This window comes from Oncorhynchus clarkii, chromosome 7 (assembly GCF_045791955.1).
Source record: "Oncorhynchus clarkii lewisi isolate Uvic-CL-2024 chromosome 7, UVic_Ocla_1.0, whole genome shotgun sequence".
In the NCBI taxonomy this organism is placed as follows: Eukaryota; Metazoa; Chordata; class Actinopteri; order Salmoniformes; family Salmonidae; genus Oncorhynchus; species Oncorhynchus clarkii.
Genome location: NC_092153.1, coordinates 84,176,370 through 84,195,366, shown reverse-complemented (window position 1 = coordinate 84,195,366; position 18,997 = coordinate 84,176,370). Strand labels below are relative to the sequence as shown.

At 41.9% G+C, this 18,997-nt stretch overlaps 1 protein-coding gene across 1 annotated transcript in view; it reads left to right on the top strand.

Annotated features, from left to right (window-relative positions):
• LOC139413920 (POC1 centriolar protein A) overlaps window positions 1–18,997 on the top strand; it is a 90,840-nt gene that overhangs the window by 359 nt on the left and 71,484 nt on the right. Inside the window, exons 3-7 of the mRNA XM_071161781.1 lie at window positions 4,755–4,926; window positions 10,274–10,453; window positions 10,787–10,894; window positions 13,515–13,630; window positions 14,908–15,041. Of these exons, the coding sequence (XP_071017882.1) occupies window positions 4,755–4,926; window positions 10,274–10,453; window positions 10,787–10,894; window positions 13,515–13,630; window positions 14,908–15,041 (710 nt within the window). The remainder of the gene's footprint in view (window positions 1–4,754; window positions 4,927–10,273; window positions 10,454–10,786; window positions 10,895–13,514; window positions 13,631–14,907; window positions 15,042–18,997) is intronic.

Below are 18,997 nucleotides of genomic sequence, written 5' to 3'. Positions count from 1 at the left end.
GCTTACTTATGAGCTCTTAAAAAGTAAGAGACATTTTCAGAAAAGGAAACAGTAAGAATAACAATAATAAGACTATTTACAAGGAGTAAATGTGGGGTACGAGGTAGTATGTACATGTAGGTAGGGATGAAAGTGGCTCGTCAATCAGGATAGATAATAAACAGAGTAGCAGAGTTAGTATGTGTGTGGGTAGAATCCAGTGAGTGTTGATATTTGTAAATATTTTTTTAATTGAACCTTTATTTAACGAGGCAAGTCAATTAAGAACACATTCTTATTTACAATGTCGGTCTAGGAACAGTGGGTTACCTGCCTTGTTCAGGGGCAGAACAACAGATTTTTACCTAGCCAGCTTGGGGATTTGATCTAGCAACCTTTCGGTTACTGGCCCAATGCTCTAACCACTAGGCTACTTGCCGGTACAAATATAATAGTTAGGACTATGGACTAAAAAACCAAAATAAAAAAATGTTAGCTGAGTTTGGTTTGTTGATCTGGACAATTCTGACAAGTTATAAATAGCTCTCTAAAATAGCTCTCTAAGGTATGTAATGACCAACATGACAAGAGAAACTGATGATTGGGGTTCCCGAGTGGCGCAGCGGTCTAAGGCACTGCATCTCAGTGCTAGAGGTGTCATTACGGACACCCTGGTTCGTGATTGGGAGTCCCATAGGGCAACGCACAGTTGTCGTCCAGGTTTGGCCGGTGTAGGCCGACATTGTAAATAAGAATGTGTTCTTAATTGACTTGCCTAGTTAAATAAAGGTTCAATTAATTTTTTTTTACAAATATCAACACTCACTGGATTCTACCCACACACATACTAACTCTGCTACTCTGTTTATTATCTATCCTGATTGACGAGTCACTTTTATCCCTACCTACATGTACATATTACCTCAACTACCTCGTACCCCTGCACATTGACTCAGTACCGGTACTCCTTGTAAATAGTCTTATTATTGTTATTCTTACTGTTTCCTTTTCTGAAAATGTCTCTTACTTTTTAAGAGCTCATAAGTAAGCATATTACGGTAAAGTCTACACCTGTAGTATTGGTACCAAATATATAACATAATTTTTCCATAAAAAAAAAATAAAAAATAAAAAATGATGCACTACCCAATATAGAACTGGCACCTTGTGCATTCTACTATTACAACGTTCAATAGTAAGTTTAAAGTCGGACCGAGTTCCTTAAAAACAACTATTTTCTTTTTAAGCATTTTTTTGTGGGGGACTAGTTTGTTGCCCTAGACCAGTTTGGGAACCACTGGTGTAATGGGTACAGTCTGTTTGTCTTATACTATATTAGTTGTCTAATGGGTTCAGTTTGTATTAGTCTATATTAGTTGTCTAATGGGTTCAGTCTGTATTATACTGTATTAGTATGCTAATGGGTTCAGTCTGTATTATACTATATTAGTTGTCTAATGGGTTCAGTCTGTTTGTATTATACTACAGTGCCTTGCGAAAGTATTCGGCCCCCTTGAACTTTGCGACCTTTTGCCACATTTCAGGCTTCAAACATAAAGATATAAAACTGTATTTTTTTGTGAAGAATCAACAACAAGTGGGACACAATCATGAAGAACGACATTTATTGGATATTTCAAACTTTTTTAACAAATCAAAAACTGAAAAATTGGGCGTGCAAAATTATTCAGCCCCCTTAAGTTAATACTTTGTAGTGCCACCCTTTGCTGCGATTACAGCTGTAAGTCGCTTAGGGTATGTCTCTATCAGTTTTGCACATCGAGAGACTGACATTTTTTCCCATTCCTCCTTGCAAAACAGCTCGAGCTCAGTGAGGTTGGATGGAGAGCATTTGTGAACAGCAGTTTTCAGTTCTTTCCACAGATTCTCGATTGGATTCAGGTCTGGACTTTGACTTGGCCATTCTAACACCTGGATATGTTTATTTTTGAACCATTCCATTGTAGATTTTACTTTATGTTTTGGATCATTGTCTTGTTGGAAGACAAATCTCCGTCCCAGTCTCAGGTCTTTTGCAGACTCCATCAGGTTTTCTTCCAGAATGGTCCTGTATTTGGCTCCATCCATCTTCCCATCAATTTTAACCATCTTCCCTGTCCCTGCTGAAGAAAAGCAGGCCCAAACCATGATGCTGCCACCACCATGTTTGACAGTGGGGATGGTGTGTTCAGCTGTGTTGCTTTTACGCCAAACATAACGTTTTGCATTGTTGCCAAAAAGTTCAATTTTGGTTTCATCTGACCAGAGCACCTTCTTCCACATGTTTGGTGTGTCTCCCAGGTGGCTTGTGGCAAACTTTAACCAACACTTTTTATGGATATCTTTAAGAAATGGCTTTCTTCTTGCCACTCTTCCATAAAGGCCAGATTTGTGCAATATATGACTGATTGTTGTCCTATGGACAGAGTCTCCCACCTCAGCTGTAGATCTCAGTTCATCCAGAGTGATCATGGGCCTCTTGGCTGCATCTCTGATCAGTCTTCTCCTTGTATGAGCTGAAAGTTTAGAGGGACGGCCAGGTCTTGGTAGATTTGCAGTGGTCTGATACTCCTTCCATTTCAATATTATCGCTTGCACAGTGCTCCTTGGGATGTTTAAAGCTTGGTAAATCTTTTGGTATCCAAATCCGGCTTTAAACTTCTTCACAACAGTATCTCGGACCTGCCTGGTGTGTTCCTAGTTCTTCATGATGCTCTCTGCGCTTTTAACGGACCTCTGAGACTATCACAGTGCAGGTGCATTTATACGGAGACTTGATTACACACAGGTGGATTGTATTTATCATCATTAGTCATTTAGGTCAACATTGGATCATTCAGAGATCCTCACTGAACTTCTGGAGAGAGTTTGCTGCACTGAAAGTAAAGGGGCTGAATAATTTCGCACGGCCAATTTTTCAGTTTTTGATTTGTTAAAAAAGTTTGAAATATCCAATAAATGTCGTTCCACTTCATGATTGTGTCCCACTTGTTGTTGATTCTTCACAAAAAAATACAGTTTTATATCTTTATGTTTGAAGCCTGAAATGTGGCAAAAGGTCGCAAAGTTCAAGGGGGCCGAATACTTTCGCAAGGCACTGTATATTAGTTGTCTAATGGGTTCAGTCTGTATTATACTATATTAGTTGTCTAATGGGTTCAGTCTGTATTATACTATATTAGTTGTCTAATGGGTTCAGTCTGTTTGTCTTATACTATATTAGTTGTCTAATGGGTTCAGTCTGTATTATACTATATTAGTTGTCTAATGGGTTCAGTCTGTTTGTCTAATACTATATTAGTTGTCTAATGGGTTCAGTCTGTTTGTCTTATACTATATTAGTTGTCTAATGGGTTCAGTCTGTTTGTCTTATACTATATTAGTTGTCTAATGGGTTCAGTCTATTATACTATATTAGTTGTCTAATGGGTTCAGTCTGTTTGTCTTATACTATATTAGTTGTCTAATGGGTTCAGTCTGTATTATACTATATTAGTTGTCTAATGGGTTCAGTCTATTATACTATATTAGTTGTCTAATGGGTTCAGTCTGTTTGTCTAATACTATAATAGTTGTCTAATGGGTTTAGTCTGTTTGTATTATACTATATTAGTTGTCTAATGGGTTCAGTCTGTTTGTCTTATACTATAATAGTTGTCTAATGGGTTCAGTCTATTATACTATATTAGTTGTCTAATAGGTTCAGTCTGTTTGTCTTATACTATATTAGTTGTCTAATGGGTTCAGTCTGTATTAGTCTATATTAGTTGTCTAATGGGTTCAGTCTGTATTATACTATATTAGTTGTCTAATGGGTTCAGTCTGTATTAGTCTATATTAGTTGTCTAATGGGTTCAGTCTGTATTATACTATATTATTATGCGAATGGGTAGAGTCTGTTTGTGTTTAGCCAACTCTATCAGTGTTTGCATCGTTGCAGCTGTAAGCTTGGCAGAGACAGGGCTGGCTACAGCATATCCACTAATAGCTCTGAGACAGAACATCTGTATTCTGTGTATGGACAGGACTCCCTGAGTTGTGGATCGTTCAGAGGGATGGCGATGGGAAATAACAACAGTATAAGCGGCTACACCCGAAATAACGTTTCCTGTCAACAAAGGCATATGTATAATCTCTGGAAACTTGACTTACCAGGCGTCAAGTGGAATGTGTTCCCCGCTATCAAATAAATGTCTGAACCTTAACTTAGTTAGATAGCGGGCTGCCGTTAGGATCACACACGACTATATTGTTGTTTTCCAACCAATAGACAGGCTCCAGATGTTCTGTCCCATAGCTACGACACTACTGTGGCACGACCTGGCTAGTTCACTGGGGTAATATTCACTGGACACACAACCGACGCAAATGGGGAAGGACCTACCTGAATAGGTACAATAGTTTTTATTTATGTTTGCAACCGTTTTCTACATTGTGCACTAATGAATACACCGCGGTATTCTTGGTTCATCCAGCGACGGGGTCCACATACAACATGCAGCATGGGACCAGTCTAGCCAGTTAACCTCTGTGTGTGTCCTCTTCATGTTTGCTCCTGCCCCAACTATAGCTCCTGCCCCAGCTATAGGCTCCAGCTATAGGCTCCACTAACAGACTCGACTAACTTCTTTATATGTCTCTCTGATCTTCGTTGCTCCAGTTACAGGCTCTATATATATATATATATATATATATATATATATATATATATATATATATATATATATATATATAATAGCTAACTGATAATATGTCTATGTTCTTGTTGTCTCCAGCGACCGGCTCCATGGACTCCTGTCTCATGATCTGGAACTTGAAGCCCCAAATGAGAGCCTATCGGTTCGTGGGACATAAAGACGCGGTGACGTCAGTCCAGTTCTCTCCCTCCGGACACCTGGTGGCCTCCGCTTCCAGGGACAAGACTGTCCGCCTCTGGGTGCCCAGTGTGTAAGTCTAGTGCGCAAATTGGGCGCGCATTGTTTTGGGTGGTTAGAGCGTTGGGCCAGTAACCGAAAGGTTGCTGGATCGAATCCCCGAGCTGACAAGGTAAAAAAATCTGTTGTTTTGCACCACTGTTCCTAGGCCGTCATTGTAAATAAGAATTTGTTCTTAACTAACTTGCCTGGTTAAATAAATTAAATAAAAATGTTTTTAAAAGATAGAATTGAAGATTATATACTTTTCATAAATGATTTATGCCACATATTGCCACTGGGTGGCAGTGATGTTACATTTGCCATTTGCGTCATTTAGCAGATCTCTTATCCAGAGCGACGTACAGTCAGTGCATTCATCTTAAGGTAGCTAGGAGGGGCAACCACATATATCAGTCATAGTCAGTACATTTCCTCAATAAAGTAGCTATCAGCAAAGTCTCTGCCAGTAGTAAAGTGTGACTGTTCACAAAAGGCATGTTTATTAGACCTTTCATAATCTGAAGCAAGGTTGTGTGAATAAATCAGCCAGACAGAGGAGAACCTTAGTCACTCAACCATAGAGGACTGTCTCTGAAACCTAGACGGTCCTGTGTCTCCACATGTGTTTAATGGGAAGAGAGTGGAAGAGGGGAAGATGTTTTTTTTATTTTATAGTAGAAATGTGGCTTAATAACTATGCTCTTACTGGCTGGCTTAAGATCTGACAATGGAGACAATGGAGAACACGCTCTGCTCTGGTACTGCAGCCTTCTCCTTCTATAACATGATGTGTAATAGAAGAATCTATGGTGGAAAGAATGGCTAGACAGTGAAGTGTGAATAATGGATTTGTCTGAATGGAGATAGGAAGTTTGTAGCCTAGGCGGCTTGGTGAGGAAGTTTGTAGCCTAGGCGGCTTGGAGAGGAAGTTTGTAGCCTAGGTGGCTTGGAGAGGAAGTTTGTAGCCTAGGTGGCTTGGAGAGGAAGTTTGTAGCCTAGGTGGCTTGGAGAGGAAGTTTGTAGCCTAGGTGGCTTGGAGAGGAAGTTTGTAGCCTAGGTGGCTTGGAGAGGAAGTTTGTAGCCTAGGCGGCTTGGAGAGGAAGTTTGTAGCCTAGGTGGCTTGGAGAGGAAGTTTGTAGCCTAGGTGGCTTGGAGAGGAAGTTTGTAGCCTAGGTGGCTTGGAGAGGAAGTTTGTAGCCTAGGTGGCTTGGAGAGGAAGTTTGTAGCCTAGGTGGCTTGGAGAGGAAGTTTGTAGCCTAGGCGGCTTGGAGAGGAAGTTTGTAGCCTAGGTGGCTTGGAGAGGAAGTTTGTAGTCTAGGTGGCTTGGAGAGGAAGTTTGTAGTCTAGTCGGCTTGGAGAGGAAGTTTGTAGTCTAGGTGGCTTGGAGAGGAAGTTTGTAGCCTAGGTGGCTTGGAGAGGAAGTTTGTAGTCTAGTCGGCTTGGAGAGGAAGTTTGTAGTCTAGTCGGCTTGGAGAGGAAGTTTGTAGTCTAGGTGGCTTGGAGAGGAAGTTTGTAGTCTAGGTGGCTTGGAGAGGAAGTTTGTAGTCTAGTCGGCTTGGAGAGGAAGTTTGTAGTCTAGGTGGCTTGGAGAGGAAGTTTGTAGCCTTGGTGGCTTGGAGAGGAAGTGCTAGGAAGTTTGTTGTCTAGACAACTTGGAGAAGTGCTACATTTTTCAATAGCACTTCGATTGAACAGATTTTCCCATTCAGTCCAGCAGTTTTACATTTACTTGTATGTGAATGACATTTTTGGAGTATGTGGAGTGTGTGTTATCTGAGAGTACCGTATCCCAGGAATAACCCACTGTAACGTCTGACTGCTGCTGAAGCACTGCTTTCACATTGAGCGAGTTCCTTCCTACAAATATCTTGGCATCTGGCTTGATGACAGTCATTTAAAAAACATGTCAATGAGCTGGTGAAGAAGTTGAAGTTCAAAGTTGGTTTGTTTTTACAGAAACAAAGCCTGTCTGACTTTAGTTAATAGGAAAGATATTATCCAGGACACTTTTATGTCTATTTTAGATTATAGGATGTTATCTATATACAGCTAGATGCTGTTTTCCATTGTTCCCTTAGGTTTATTACTGGTGATGGTTCTAGAACTCACCATTGGGCCCTTAGGTCTATTACTGGTGATGGTTCTAGAACTCACCATTGTTCTCTTACGTTTATTACTGGTGATGGTTCTAGAACTCACCATTGTTCTCTTAGGTTAATTTCTGGTGATGGTTCTAGAACTCACCATTGGGCCCTTAGGTCTATTACTGGTGATGGTTCTAGAACTCACCATTGTTCTCTTAGGTTAATTTCTGGTGATGGTTCTAGAACTCACCATTGTTCTCTTAAGTTTATTACTGGTGATGGTTCTAGAACTCACCATTGTTCTCTTAGGTTTATTACTGGTGATGGTTCTAGAACTCATCATTGTATCAAAAAGTGGGTTGGGCTGGTAAGGAGAGCAGATTCTTCTTGTGTTTTTATATAAAGCACTCATGCAGAAACTTCCTATATGTATCTGTCATCATTAATTCAATTTATACTTGCAAATTACCAAACCCAGTCTCAGGCCTTTTTTTACAAGTCAGTTAAGAACAAATTCTTATTTGGTTTAACTGCCTGTTCAGGGGCAGATTTGTACCTTGTCAGTTCGGGGATTTGAACTCGCAACCTTCCAGTTACTAGTCCAATGCTCTAACCACTAGGCTACCTTGCCGCCCCTTGGATAACAAAACAAAAAACATTGGAAAGCCCTTCGGTCTCCACAGAGCTGCTTTTAGTTGCCTGCTTTATGTGGATCAACTCACAGAACTCTCTGAAATGAGATGTTCTGGTTCCTACTTGGTCAGTTCAGAGTCATGATCCGAGACCTCTATGTTGATACATGTGTCTGGTATTCTATTTTTGTAATCGTGTGTATTGTATGTGTTTGATGTATTTATGAAGGGCTCATCTGTAGAATAGACCCTAGTTTCAGTATGACTTTCCACACTCTCATATAATATACTACACTCTCTGAGACTTGAGGAATTAACACACTCATATAATATACTACACTCTCTGAGACTTGAGGAATTAACACACTCATATAATATACTACACTCTCTGAGACTTGATGAATCAACACACTCATAGAATATACTACACTCTCTGAGACTTGATGAAATATTCACATGACGAGTCTGTCATGCTGCAGAGTGTTGGAGTGAAAACCTTCAGAGAGCATGGGGAGTACCTTCTTTCACATGACACAATGGATAAGCACCTGTGCAAGAGGAACATCTACGTGAGAATGATTTTCATAGACTACAGCTCAGCGTTCAACACCATCGTGTCCTCCAAGCTCATCACTAAGCAAAGGACCCTGAGACTAAACACCTCCCTCTGCAACTGGACTTCCTGACGGGCTGCCCCCTTGTGGTGAGGGTAGGCAGCAACACGTCTGCCACGCTGATCCTCATCACAGGGGGGCCCCTCAGGGGGGCGTCCTTAGTCCCGTTGTGTACTCCCTGTTCACCCATGACTACAAGGCCGCGCACGACACCAACACCATCATTAAACTTTGCTGACAACACGACGGTGGTGAGCCTGATCACCAACAACGATGAGAAAGCCTACAATGACCTGGCAGTGTGTTGCCAGGACAACAACCTCTCCTTCAACGTCAGCAGGACAAAGGAGCTGATCGTGGACTACAGGAAACGGAGGGCCGAGCCACGCCCCCATCCGCTTCTTGACTGGTTGCATCACCGCTTGGTATGGCAACTACTTTGCATTCGACCGCAAACCGCTACAGAGGGGAGTGCGTACGGCCCAGCACATCACTGGGGCCAAGCTCCCTGTCATCCAGGACCTTTATACTAGGCGGTGTCAGACTCCAGCCACCCAAGTCATAGACTGTTCTCTCTGCTACCGCACGGCAAGCAGTTCCGATGTACCAAGTCTGGAACCAACAGGATCCTGAACAGCTTCTTCCCTCCCAAGCCATAAGACTGGTGAATACAGTTGAAGTCGGAAGTTTACATACACTTAGGTTGGAGTCATTAAAACTAGTTTACATACACTTAGGTTGGAGTCATTAAAACTAGTTTACATACACTTAGGTTGGAGTCATTAAAACTAGTTTACATACACTTAGGTTGGAGTCATTAAAACTAGTTTACAGACACTTAGGTTGGAGTCATTAAAACTAGTTTACATACACTTAGGTTGGAGTCATTAAAACTAGTTTACATACACTTAGGTTGGAGTCATTAAAACTAGTTTACAGACACTTAGGTTGGAGTCATTAAAACTAGTTTACATACACTTAGGTTGGAGTCATTAAAACTAGTTTACATACACTTAGGTTGGAGTCATTAAAACTAGTTTACATACACTTAGGTTGGAGTCATTAAAACTAGTTTACATACACTTAGGTTGGAGTCATTAAAACTAGTTTACATACACTTAGGTTGGAGTCATTAAAACTAGTTTACATACACTTAGGTTGGAGTCATTAAAACTAGTTTACATACACTTAGGTTGGAGTCATTAAAACTAGTTTACATACACTTAGGTTGGAGTCATTAAAACTAGTTTACATACACTTAGGTTGGAGTCATTAAAACTAGTTTACATATGTAACAGTACAAATTTAGACCGTCCCCTCGCCCATACCCGGGCGCGAACTAGGGACCTTCTGCACACATCAACAGTCACCCTCGAAGCATCATTACCCATCGCGCCACAAAAGCCGCGGCTCTTGCAGAGCAAGGGGAACTACTACTTCAAGGTCTCAGAGCAAGTGACGTCACTGATTGAAACGCTATTTAGCGCCCACGCTAACTAAGCTAGCCGTTTCACATCCGTTACACTTACACTTAGGTTGGAGTCATTAAAACTAGTTTACATACACTTAGGTTGGAGTCATTAAAACTAGTTTACAGACACTTAGGTTGGAGTCATTAAAACTAGTTTACATACACTTAGGTTGGAGTCATTAAAACTAGTTTACATACACTTAGGTTGGAGTCATTAAAACTAGTTTACATACACTTAGGTTGGAGTCATTAAAACTAGTTTACATACACTTAGGTTGGAGTCATTAAAACTAGTTTACATACACTTAGGTTGGAGTCATTAAAACTAGTTTACATACACTTAGGTTGGAGTCATTAAAACTAGTTTACAGACACTTAGGTTGGAGTCATTAAAACTCAGTTGTTTAGGCTCCTGTTGTTTATGTGACAAATACAATTACATTTTGATTTAATTTTGTAATACATGTTCGAGGCCACGAAGGCCATGTGTAGAATAAGTTAAGGCCATGTGTGGAACTCAGTTGGTCAGGAAATTGGTCCTGGTGGGGGTCATAATTCCTCTGTTTCTTCCTTTCAGTAAGGGCGAGTCCACAGCGTTCCGAGCCCACACCGGAACGGTACGTAGTGTCAGTTTCTCCGGTGATGGACAGACCTTGGTCACCGCGTCCGACGACAAAACTCTCAAAGTCTGGACCGTTCACCGACAGAAGTTCCTTTTCTCTCTCAACCAACACATCAACTGGGTCCGCTGTGCCAAGTACGGAACCAACAACCTGTTTTTACCCTCACAACAATGTTATTGATTACGATGTCTGTATGGAATCAACAATCTGTTTCTTAGCCTGGTCTCAGATCTGTTTGTGCTCTCTATGACAATGAACATAGGATTTAGCAAGACGGCACCAACAGATCTGAGATCAGGCTATCCGTTACTGTTTCTCTCATAACACAAACATTAAAACAGGCTTTATGTACATTTTTAAAGCATTATACAAGTTTTACAAGTTATAAGTATAGTATTTGAAATAGTGTATTTATGTTCAGTGCGTATGCCATGCGCCCCCACATTGTTGGTCCTTTCTGTCTTCAGGTTTTCACCAGACGGCAGGTTGATAGTATCGGCCAGTGACGACAAGAGCATTAAGATCTGGGACAAGACGAGTCAGGAGTGTATCCACTCATTCTATGAACATGGAGGGTAAGGCTTAATCTGTATACCGTGCGTTCGGAAAGTATTCAGAACTCTTGACTTTTGTCACATTTTGTTACGTTACAACCGTATTCTAAAATGGATTAGAATCTACACACAATACCCCATAATGACATCACAATACCCCATAATGACATCACAATACCCCATAATGACATCACAATACCCCATAATGACAAACAGGTTTTTAGAAAGGTTTCAAATTAAAAAGGAAGTTTTAAAACTGAAAAATACATTGACATAAGTATTCAGACCCTTTGCTCTGTTCTTTATTGAAGCACGTTTGGCAGTGATTACAGCCTTGAGTCTTCTTTGGTATGACGCTACAAGCTTGGCACACCTGTATTTGGGGAGTTTCTCCCATTCTTCTCTGCAGAACCTCTCAAGCTCTGTCAGGTTGGATGGGGAGCTTCGCTGCACAGCTATTCTCAGGTCTCTCCAGAGATGTTAGATCGGGTTCAAGTCCGGGCTCTGGCTGGGCCACTCAAAGACATTGAGACTTGTCCCAAAGCCACTCCTGCGTTGTCTTGGCAGTGTGCTGTTGTCCTGTTGGAAGGTGAACCTTCGCCCCAGTCTGAGGTCCTGAGCACCCGAGCATATTTTCCTCAAGGATCTCTTTGCAATTTGCTTCTTTCCCTTGATCCTGACTAGTCTCCCAGCCCCTGCTGTTGAAAAACATCCCCACAGCGTGATGCTGCCACCACCATGCTTCACCGTATTGATGGTGCCAGGTTTCTTCAAGATGTGACGCTTGGCATTCAGGCCAAAGAGTTCAATCTTGGTTTCATCAGACCAGAGAATCTTGTTTCTCATGGTCTGAGAGTCCTTTAGGTGCCTTTTGGCAAACTCCAAGAGGGCTGTCATGTGCCTTTTACTGAGGAGTGGCTTCCGTCTGGTGGCCAGATTCCATGATGGCCAGATTGGTGGAGTGCTGCAGAGATGGTTGTCCTTCTGTAAGGTTCTCCCATCTCCACAGAGGAACTCTGGAGCCACATCAGAGTGAACATTGGATTCTTGGTCACCTCCCTGACCAAGGCCCTTCTCCCCCGATTACTCAGTTTGGCCGAGCGGACAGCTCTAGGAAGAGTCTTGGTGGTTTCAAACTTCTTTCATTTAAAAATGAGGAATTTACCACAGGTGTACTCCAAATTGCAGAAACATCTCAAGGATGATCAATGGAAACAGGATGTACCTGCAAGTCTCATAGCAAAGGTTCTGAATACTGATGTAAATAAGGTATTTTTGTTTTTTATGTTTAATAAATTTGCAAACATTTCTACAAACCATTGTCATTTGGGGTATTGCATGTAGATTAATTGTTCATTTAATCCGTTTTAGAATAAGGCTGTAACGTAACAAAATGTGGAAATGAATACTTCCGAATGCACTGTGTGTATTCTGTGTATGTATAAAGTGTGTATGTATCTCTCTCGATCTCACACACACACACACACACACACACACACACACACACACACACACACACACACACACACACACACACACGTTTTGACACCTACTCATTGAAGGGTTTTTCTTTATTTTGACTATTTTCTACATTGTAGAATAATAGTGAAGACATTAAAACTACGAAATAACACATATGGAATCATGTAGTAACCAAAAAGGTTTAAACAAATCAAAATATCTTTTTTATATTTGAGATTATTTTTAAAGTAGCCACCCTTTGCCTTGATGACAGCTTTGCACACTCTTGGCATTCTCTCAACCAGCTTCATGAGGTAGTCACCTGGAATGCTTTTCAATTAACAGGTGTGCTTGTTAAAAGTACATTTTTGGCATTTCTTTCCTTAATGCGTTTGAGCCAATCAGTTGTGTTGTGACAAGGTAGGGGTGGTATACAGAAGATATCCCTATTTGGTAAAAGACCAAGTCCATATTATGGCAAGAACAGCTCAAATAAGCAAAGAGAAACAACAGTCCATCATTACTTTAAGACATGAAGGTCAGTCAATATGGAGCATTTCAAGAACTTTTACAGTTTCTTCAAGTGCAGTGAATGTTTCTTCGCAAAAACCATCAAGAGCTATGATGAAACTGGCTCTCATGAGGACCGCCACAGGAAAGGAAGACCCAGAGTTCCCTCTGCTGCAGAGGATAAGTTCATTAGAGTTACCAGCCTCAGATGGCAGTCCAAATAAATACGTCAGAGTTCAAGTAACAGATACATCTCAACATCAACTGTTCAGAGGAGACTGTGTGAATCAGGCCTTCATGGTTGAATTGCTGCAGGGAAAACACTACTAAAGGACACCAATAGGAAGCAGAGACTTGCTTGGGACAAGAAACACGAGCGATGGACATTTAGATTGGTGGATATCCGTCCTTTGGTCTGATGAGTCCAAATTTGAGATTTTTGGACTTTTGGATTCATCCAAAAATGTCTTTGTGAGACGGATGATGTCCGGATGTGTGGTTCCCACCGTGAAGCATGGAGGAGGAGGTGTGAGGGAATTCTTACTTGGATTAAATGTCAGGAATTGTGAAAAACTGAGTTTAAATGTATTTGGCTAATGTGTATGTAATCTTCTGACTTCAACTGCATATGCTATGTCGACAGATTGTCTGTTTCTGTCCTGTTTTCTAGGTGTGTGAACTATGTCGACTTCCATCCCAGTGGAACATGCATTGCTGCTGCTTGTACAGACAACACTGTCAAGGTCTGGGACATCAGGACCAACAAATTACTGCAGCATTACCAAGGTAAGGGGCAGAGTAATAATATGGACCACAGCTAGGCAGGGTGAGAGTCAGGGAAGGACCTCCAAAACCAGAGGAATATAGACCACAGCTTGGCAGGGTTAGAGTCAGGGAAGGACCTCTAAAACCAGAGGAATATGGACCACAGTTTGGCAGGGTTAGAGTCAGGGAAGGACCTCCAAAACCAGAGGAATATGGACCACAGCTTGGCAGGGTTAGAGTCAGGGAAGGACCTCTAAAACCAGAGGAATATAGACCAGAGCTTGGCAGGGTTAGAGTCAGGGAAGGACCTCCAAAACCAGAGGAATATAGACCAGAGCTTGGCAGGGTTAGAGTCAGGGAAGGACCTCCAAAACCAGAGGAATATAGACCAGAGCTTGGCAGGGTTAGAGTAAGGGAAGGACCTCCAAAGCCAGAGGAATATAGACCACAGCTAGGCAGGGTTAGAGTCAGGGAAGGACCTCCAAAACCAGAGGAATATAGACCAGAGCTTGGCAGGGTTAGTGTCAGGGAAGGACCTCCAAAACCTGTTGAAAAGTGCACTACTTTCTTTAAACAACTTTTTCTAAAAATGGATTTGCCAAAGCACTTTGATAATACTTTTAATTTCCTAACCGAACTGCTGTTATGTAAAATGTAACACTAGAGGACCGGCATTATTATTCACAGTAATTATAGACGACACAAGGGGAGACGACGAAGGCTTTTGTCTCCACTCCCGGCCCTAGTCAGAGCAGAGAGTTGGCTTAGTCTACCCTGGAACGTGGAGGGTAAGGCTTAATCTGTAGTGAACTAGCCCTGGAACGTGGAGGGTAAGGCGTAATCTGTAGTGAACTAGCCCTGGAACGTGGAGGGTAAGGCTTAATCTGTAGTGAACTAGCCCTGGAACGTGGAGGGTAAGGCTTAATCTGTAGTGAACTACCCCTGGAACGTGGAGGGTAAGGCTTAATCTGTAGTGAACTAGCCCTGGAACGTGGAGGGTAAGGCTTAATCTGTAGTGAACTAGCCCTGGAACGTGGAGGGTAAGGCTTAATCTGTAGTGAACTACCCCTGGAACGTGGAGGGTAAGGCTTAATCTGTAGTGAACTACACTGGAACATGGAGGGTAAGGCTTAATCTGTAGTGAACTACCCTGGAATATGGAGGGTAAGGGGGGGTGTTTCCGGTGTAATAATGCGGTATCCGGTTGAATGCGTGTTTCCGGTGTGATAATGCGGTATTCGGTTGAATGTGTGTTTCCGGTGTGATAATGCGGTATCCGGTTGAATGTGTGTTTCCAGTTCACAGTGGAGTAGTGAACGGTCTATCCTTCCATCCATCTGGTAACTACCTGATAACAGCCTCTAATGACTCCACTATGAAGATACTGGACCTGCTGGAGGGACGGCTGCTCTACACACTGCACGGACACCAGGTAGACTACACACACACACACACACACACACTGCACAGACACCAGGTAGACTACACACACGCACAGACTCACACTCTAGATTTTCCTTTCACTTTTTTCTACTTCAGACCTGGAAAGAAATGTGATTTATTTATGTTGGGTGAGTCTCCTCTTTATAGCTGTATGTCTGAACGATCCCTGTAAAGTAGACCTTTATAAATATCAAGGAAGCTGTCTACCCACTGCCACTGAGTCATGGTGAGAGGAGAGGAGGAAGGTTCTCTTCATACTGCTGTCTGGCTGGGAGGGGGGAGGAGGGGAAGGGAGGAGGGGAGGGTGAGGAAGGTTCTCTTTATACTGCTCACTGGCTGGGAGGGGAGGAGAGGAGAGGAGGGGAGGAAGGTTCTCTTCATACTGCTCTCTGGCTGGGAGAGGAGGGGAGGAAGGTTCTCTTTCTCTATTATGTCTCTGTCTTTCTGTCTCTCTCTCTGATCATGTCTCTCTTGCTCTGTTATCTCTCTCTCTCTCTCTCTTTCTCTGTTATCTCTCTCTCTCTCTCTCTCTGTTATGTCTCTCTGTCTTTCTGTCTCTCTCTCTCTCTCTCTTTCTCTCTCTCAATTCAATCCAATTCAATTTGCTTTATTGGCATGACGTAAACAATGTACATATTGCCAAAGCTTACTTTGGATATTTACAATATGAAAAATAATGAGAATCAAAATTGTCAATGGGACAACAGTAAGAACAATAACCAAGGGTCAAAATAGCCATACATTCAATAAGCATACAGTAGAGTACAGGTTGATTGGTCTGTCAGACACTGTCCCTCAATTTATGGCAGGCAGCAATGTAGTGCGCTGCCAACCCACAGCTCTCTGTGTCCTCCCCCAACAACAATCGTCTTTCTGTCTCTGTTATGTCTCTCATCTCTCAATTCAATTTAAGGGCTTTATTGGGTAACCTATGTTAACATTGCCAAAGCAAGTGATGTAGATAATAAACAAAAGTTAAATAAACAATAAAAGTGAACAGTAAACATTACACTCAGAGGTTCCAAAATAATAAAGACATTTAAAATGTCACAAATTATATATTCAGTGGTGTAACGATATGCAAATGGTTAAAGTACAAAAGGGAAAATAAATAAGCATAAATATGAGTTGTATTTACGATGTTGTTTGTTCTTCACTGGTTGCCCTTTTCTTGTGACAACAGGTCACAAATCGTGCTGCTGTGATGGCACACTGTGGTATTTCACCCAGTAGATATGGGAGTTTTCGAATTCTTTGTGGATCTGTGTAATCTGAGGGAAATATGTGTCTCTAATATGGTCATACATTTGGCAGGAGGTTAGGAAGTGTAGCTCAGTTTCCACTTCATTTTGTGGGCCGTGTGCACATAGCATGTCTTCTCTTGAGAGCCAGGTCTGCCAATAGCAAGGATATGCTCACTGAGTCTGTAAATAGTCAACGGTTTCCTTAAATTTGGGTCAGTCACGGTGGTCAGGTATTCTGCTGCTGTGTACTCTCTGTTTAGGGCCAAGTAGCATTCTACTAGGGTGCTGCAGACTGTTCTAGTGCCCTCGCCAATTCGTTGATATATATATATATATATATATATATATGTAAGATGTTACAGTTTTGAATGTCCCTTTGGTAGTTTAATCTTCCCCGTAGGTCATCTATTTTATTCTCCAAAGATTGCACGTTTGCCAGCAGAATGGAAGGAAGTGGGGGTTTATTTGATCGCCTATGAATTCTCAGAAGGCAGCCTGCCCTCCGGCCCCTTTTTCTCCACCTCTTCACGCAAATCACGGCGATCTGGGCTTGTTCCCGAGAAAGCAGTATTCTCGTTCGCGTCAGGCTCGTCAGACTCGTTAAAGGAAAAAAAGGATTCTGCCAGTCCGTGGTGAGTAATCGCAGTCCTGATAATCGCAGTCCTGTTAATTTCGTTCAAAAGGGACAGTGGCGTAAAAGATTATGTACAAAATTTGTAAATAAAATTTACAGGAGAGGTTTGGGTCACGTCTGCCTTCTTCTCATTTTATGTCTGTCTCTCTCTGTTACAGTGTGAAAATGGGCAAATGAATTCATCCCCCTTGGCATTTGTCCTATTTTGTTGCATTACAACCAGTAATTTAAATGGATTTTAACTTGGATTTCATGTAATTAACATAGTAAATAGTCCAAATTGGTGAAGTGAAATGAAAAAAAAAAGACTCACCCCTTTGGAATGAAGTCCTAAATAAGTGGCACCACTAAGCAAGTGGCACCATGAAGACCAAGGAGCTCTCCAAACAGGTCAGGGACAAAGTTGTGGAGAAGTACAGATCAGGGTTGGGTTAGAAAAAAATATCAGAAACTTTGAACATCCCACAGAGCACCATTAAATCCATTATTAAAAAATGGAAAGAATATGGCACCACAACAAACCTGCCAAGAGAGGGCCGCCCACCAAAACTCACGGACCAGGCAAGGAGGACATTAATCAGAGAGGCAACAAAGAGACCAAAGATAACCCTGAAGGAGCTGCAAAGCTCCACATTGGAGATTGGAGTATTTGTCCATAGGACCACTTTAAGCCGTACACTCCACAGAGCTGGGCTTTACGGAAGAGTGGCCTGAAAAAGGCCATTGCTTAAAGACAAAAATAAGCAAACAAGTTTGGTGTTCGCCAAAAGGCATGGGGGAGACTCCCCAAACATATGGAGAATGTACTCTGGTCAGATGCGACTAAAATTGAGCTGTTTGGCCATCAAGGAAAACTCTATGTCTGGCGCAAACCCAACACCTCTCATCACCCCGAGAACACCATCCCCACAATGAAGCATGGTGGTGGCAGATGTTTTTCATTGGCAGGGTCATGCTGTGGGAAACTGGTCAGAATTGAAGGAATGATGGATGGAGCTAAATACAGGGATATTCTTGAGGGAAACCTGTTTCAGTCTTCCAGAGATTTGAGACTGTGAACCTGTGCAGAAGATTTAGGTGCTGCTGTAGGCCCTCCTTGGTTGGTGACAGAAGCACCAGATCATCAGCAAACAGTAGACATTTGACTTGGGATTCTAGTAGGCCGGGTGCTGCATATTGTTGATATATATGTTGAAGAGGGTGGGGCTTAAGCTGCATCCCTGTCTCGCCCCACGACCCTGTGTGAATAAATTTGTGTGTTTTTGGCCAATTTTAACCGCACACTTGTTGTTTGTGTACATGGATTTTATAACGTTGTATCTTTTACCCCCAACACCACTTTCCATCAATTTGTATAGCAGACCCTCATGCCAAATTGAGTCGAAGGCTTTTTTGAAATCAACAAAGCATGAGAAGACTTTGCCTTTGTTTTGGTTTGTTTGGTTGTCAATTAGGGTGTGCAGGGTGAATACATGGTCTGTTGTACGGTAATTTGGTAAAAAGCCAATTTGACATTTGCTCAGTACATTGTTTTCATTGAGGAAATGTACAAGTCTGCTGTTAATGATAATACAGAGGATTTTCCCAAGGTTACTGTTGACGCTCTCTCTGTCTCTCTCTTTCTCTATCTCTCTCTCTGTTATGTCTGTTATCTCTCTCTGTCTCTCTCTCTCTGTCTCTCTCTCTGTCTCTCTCTCTGTCTCTCTCTCTGTCTCTCTCTCTGTCTCTCTCTCTCTGTCTCTCTCTCTCTGTCTCTCTCTGTCTCTCTCTCTCTCTCTGTGTTATGTCTGTTATCTCTCTGTTTTGTCTGTTATCTCTCTTTCTCTCTGTCTCTTTCTACTCTCTTTCACATATGTTATTTTTCTCTCCTTCTCTTCCCTCTTTTTATAATTCTTCTCTTCTCCCTTTAGAATGCTGTATGAGCCTCAAAGAGAAGTGTTTTTATTTTAGCAGTAGGTTTGGAAGAGGCACTCCTTTGTGCTGGGGAAGTAGGTGGTGTTGTCACGATGACTTCTCACCTTCAAATATCTGTCTCTGTCAACCCACATGGTGTATTCTGATGCTGTG